Genomic DNA, 2885 nt, shown 5'->3' with positions numbered 1-2885 from the left:
ACAAAACCAAGCGTTCTTTCACACTTCCTCTATTTCACAACTCTAAAGCTTCAAGTCTTGGAATCTTTATCTTTAAATTTAGAATCATACAAGACAAATGAATATTATTAATGGGGATTGATATGTTTTCGTGTTGAATACCAACATTAGAGAGTAGAAAAGTCGAACCATTGGTGATCCTTGAAATTGAAGCCTTCACTTGAAATTTGTTTGACCATAGTGTTAACTTTAAATAGATGTCTTGATCTTCAAGAGTATATCTTGATTCGGGAGGCTAGCTTTATCAACCATCTTGTACATATTTGATCGCTTGAGTTGTCTTTCGTAGTTGCTTGACTTCAAGTGTTGTTATCATCAAAAGTAAATAGCTACTCAGCTGACTTGCAGCTTTACCATAAGCTTCACCACCTTGGATCACCTTGCGAAGTGAGTTATAAGCTTTAAATTGTCCTTTTAGTTTGTTCCATGAGCCATAAACCATTCTAGTATAATGTCTAGATACTCAGCACTTTGAACTACACATGACTTGACGAGGTTACTACAATATGTATTTTCATAACAATGCATAACAAACCACACACACATGTTATTGTCAATAAAGCATGCTTTCTTTTCGGTAAAATAGTTCCTTTTATGGGGAAGATTGAATTTTCATCCAAAATTACCATTCTCTATTATGTGGTCCCTCAAGTACAGAAATACAATTGATATTATATATTTGTAAACTCTTTTCAATCTATCAAGTTAGAGTCTAAACTATAACTCTCTTCGATCCTATTTTGAAAATCTGACAAAATAACTTATTTTATTTCTATATAATGTATTCACACAACCAATACTTGAACAAAATTTAATATCATACAAAAAAATTATTTTATCATAATAATTATAGTTGTCATACCCTAAATTTTACCCCGAGTTTTTCACCTGCATCAACATAGTGTAATCATTTCATTTGATCATGCATTTCATCCGTCAAAAGCATTCATCATATTTTAGATGAAAAGTTAAGAGTTTGGGCATTTTATCTGGTCTTGATGACATTCAGTCAGTCGTCTGTTGATTAAGAAGTCAAAAGATTTGATTTCTTAGTCTTAGTGTATCATCCATTGCATTATGTTTTATAGGTTTAAAGGGAAGACAATCAAGAGTATTGTTGTCATCTGAATCTTTGTGAGGTCTTGATTGTCATTATGACTAATAAATAGAAGCAAAGAGTCCAAGAGTTGATCACTTTACATCTGATTATATATTCACTATCCTTCAATCAATGAATCAATACATTCACAAGACATTTGCATCATCTGCTGATCACAACATGCATTTCCTTTGAACAATTCATTATGTCTAAGCTATTACATTCATCATTATTCTTAGTCTTTTAAACACTTCTACATGCACACCTTTTTTCATGATGTCTAAAATCTAATTCTCATCTCTGTGGTATTCTAAGTCCAGCTTCCCATTTGCAACTTTCTCTCAAAGATAATGGAACCTTATTTCGATGTGTTTGCTTCTTCCATGTTCTATCAAACTCTTTTCTAAATTGATAGCAGACATGTTGTCGATCTTCATGGTGATTTATCTATGATTCTTCCCTAAAATTTATTTGACCAAATTCACCATCCACGTTGCTTGACATGCACAGAGGGAAGCATTTATGTACTTTGCTTCACACGATGACCATGCTACTACTGGTTCTTTTCTTGAGCTCCAAGCAACTAGTGCACCACCTAGCATAAACAAATAACCAGTTATGGATTTTCTATCCTCAGTATCATTATACCAACTTGAGCCAATGTAACCCATTAGCTTGCATTTTTTCCCTACATCAGATGCAGGAAACATGATGTCATAGTCAAGAGTTCCTTTGAGATACCTTAGTATCCTCTTCGTTACTGCTATATGTGATACCTTTGGCTTCTGCATGAATCTACTCACCATATATACATTGTATTCTAGATCAGGCCTTAGGCAACAAAGGTATCTTAATGACCCAATAAGTCTTTTGTACTGTGTTGGGTCGACATCATCTTCATTTGAGTTATTTGACAAATGCAGTTCTGGTTCAACAAGTGTCGAAATTGCATTGCAGTCTTCCATCTTAAATCTTTTAAGTATTTCATTTGCATATCTTCTTTGATACATCATCAGGCCTCTACTACTCTTGTAGAATTCGATAACAAGGAAGTATGAAATGTTGCCCAAATCATAAATGCCTCATCAATGTCGAATCCTTAAATGCCTCATAAATGTCGAATCCTTTTCGCCATAAGTCCTACCTTGTGTCGAGTTACTTCTCCTTTGGGATTTAGCTTTACCTTGTATACCCACTTCACATCGATTTCTTTCTTGCCTTGATTCAATTCGACAAGTGACCAAGTGACGTTGACTTTGATGGACTCTAGTTACTCATTCGTCGCTTTCATCCACGTCGAATCCTTCAATGCCTCAGCTATGTTGACTGGTTTGACAACTGCATAGAAATCATATTGTACCTTCTCACCTTCATTATTGACCATATCATCTGATGTAATCACACATTCCTGGAACCTTACATGCATTTGTCTTGTTCTTTGAGGTCTGCTTGTGCTTGCTTGACCTCTGACTTCTTATTGTCTTACTTCTATTTCAACTTCACTTGCTAATTTTTCACATAAGATTCTCACTGAATCCTTATTTGTATTTTTAATCCATTCGCATTCCTTAATCTCATTTATGCCTTCAAAATGAAGTTTATTTAATCTTTTCTCTATGCAACTGCATATTACAATGATATGGTACCTCCCTATTTATATGCTGAGATTTCTTGCACAACAAGCAATCTCCAACTAACTTAACTCAGCTAAAAACAAATAATAAAGTTAAGATTTTGATAACTATAC

At 34.0% G+C, this 2885-nt stretch overlaps 1 protein-coding gene across 1 annotated transcript; it reads right to left on the bottom strand.

Annotated features, from left to right (window-relative positions):
* Nucleotides 1-1605: 1605 nt before the first annotated feature.
* LOC127082610 (secreted RxLR effector protein 161-like) lies at nucleotides 1606-2103 on the bottom strand. Its single transcript, XM_051022838.1, has one exon. It carries the CDS (start codon nucleotides 2101-2103, stop codon nucleotides 1606-1608), a length of 498 nt encoding a protein of 165 aa, XP_050878795.1.
* Between the last annotated feature and the right edge of the window lie 782 nt (nucleotides 2104-2885).

Source organism: Lathyrus oleraceus, chromosome 5, assembly GCF_024323335.1.
Source record: "Lathyrus oleraceus cultivar Zhongwan6 chromosome 5, CAAS_Psat_ZW6_1.0, whole genome shotgun sequence".
NCBI lineage: Eukaryota > Viridiplantae > Streptophyta > Magnoliopsida > Fabales > Fabaceae > Lathyrus > Lathyrus oleraceus.
This window is presented reverse-complemented; position numbering and strand designations above follow the sequence as displayed.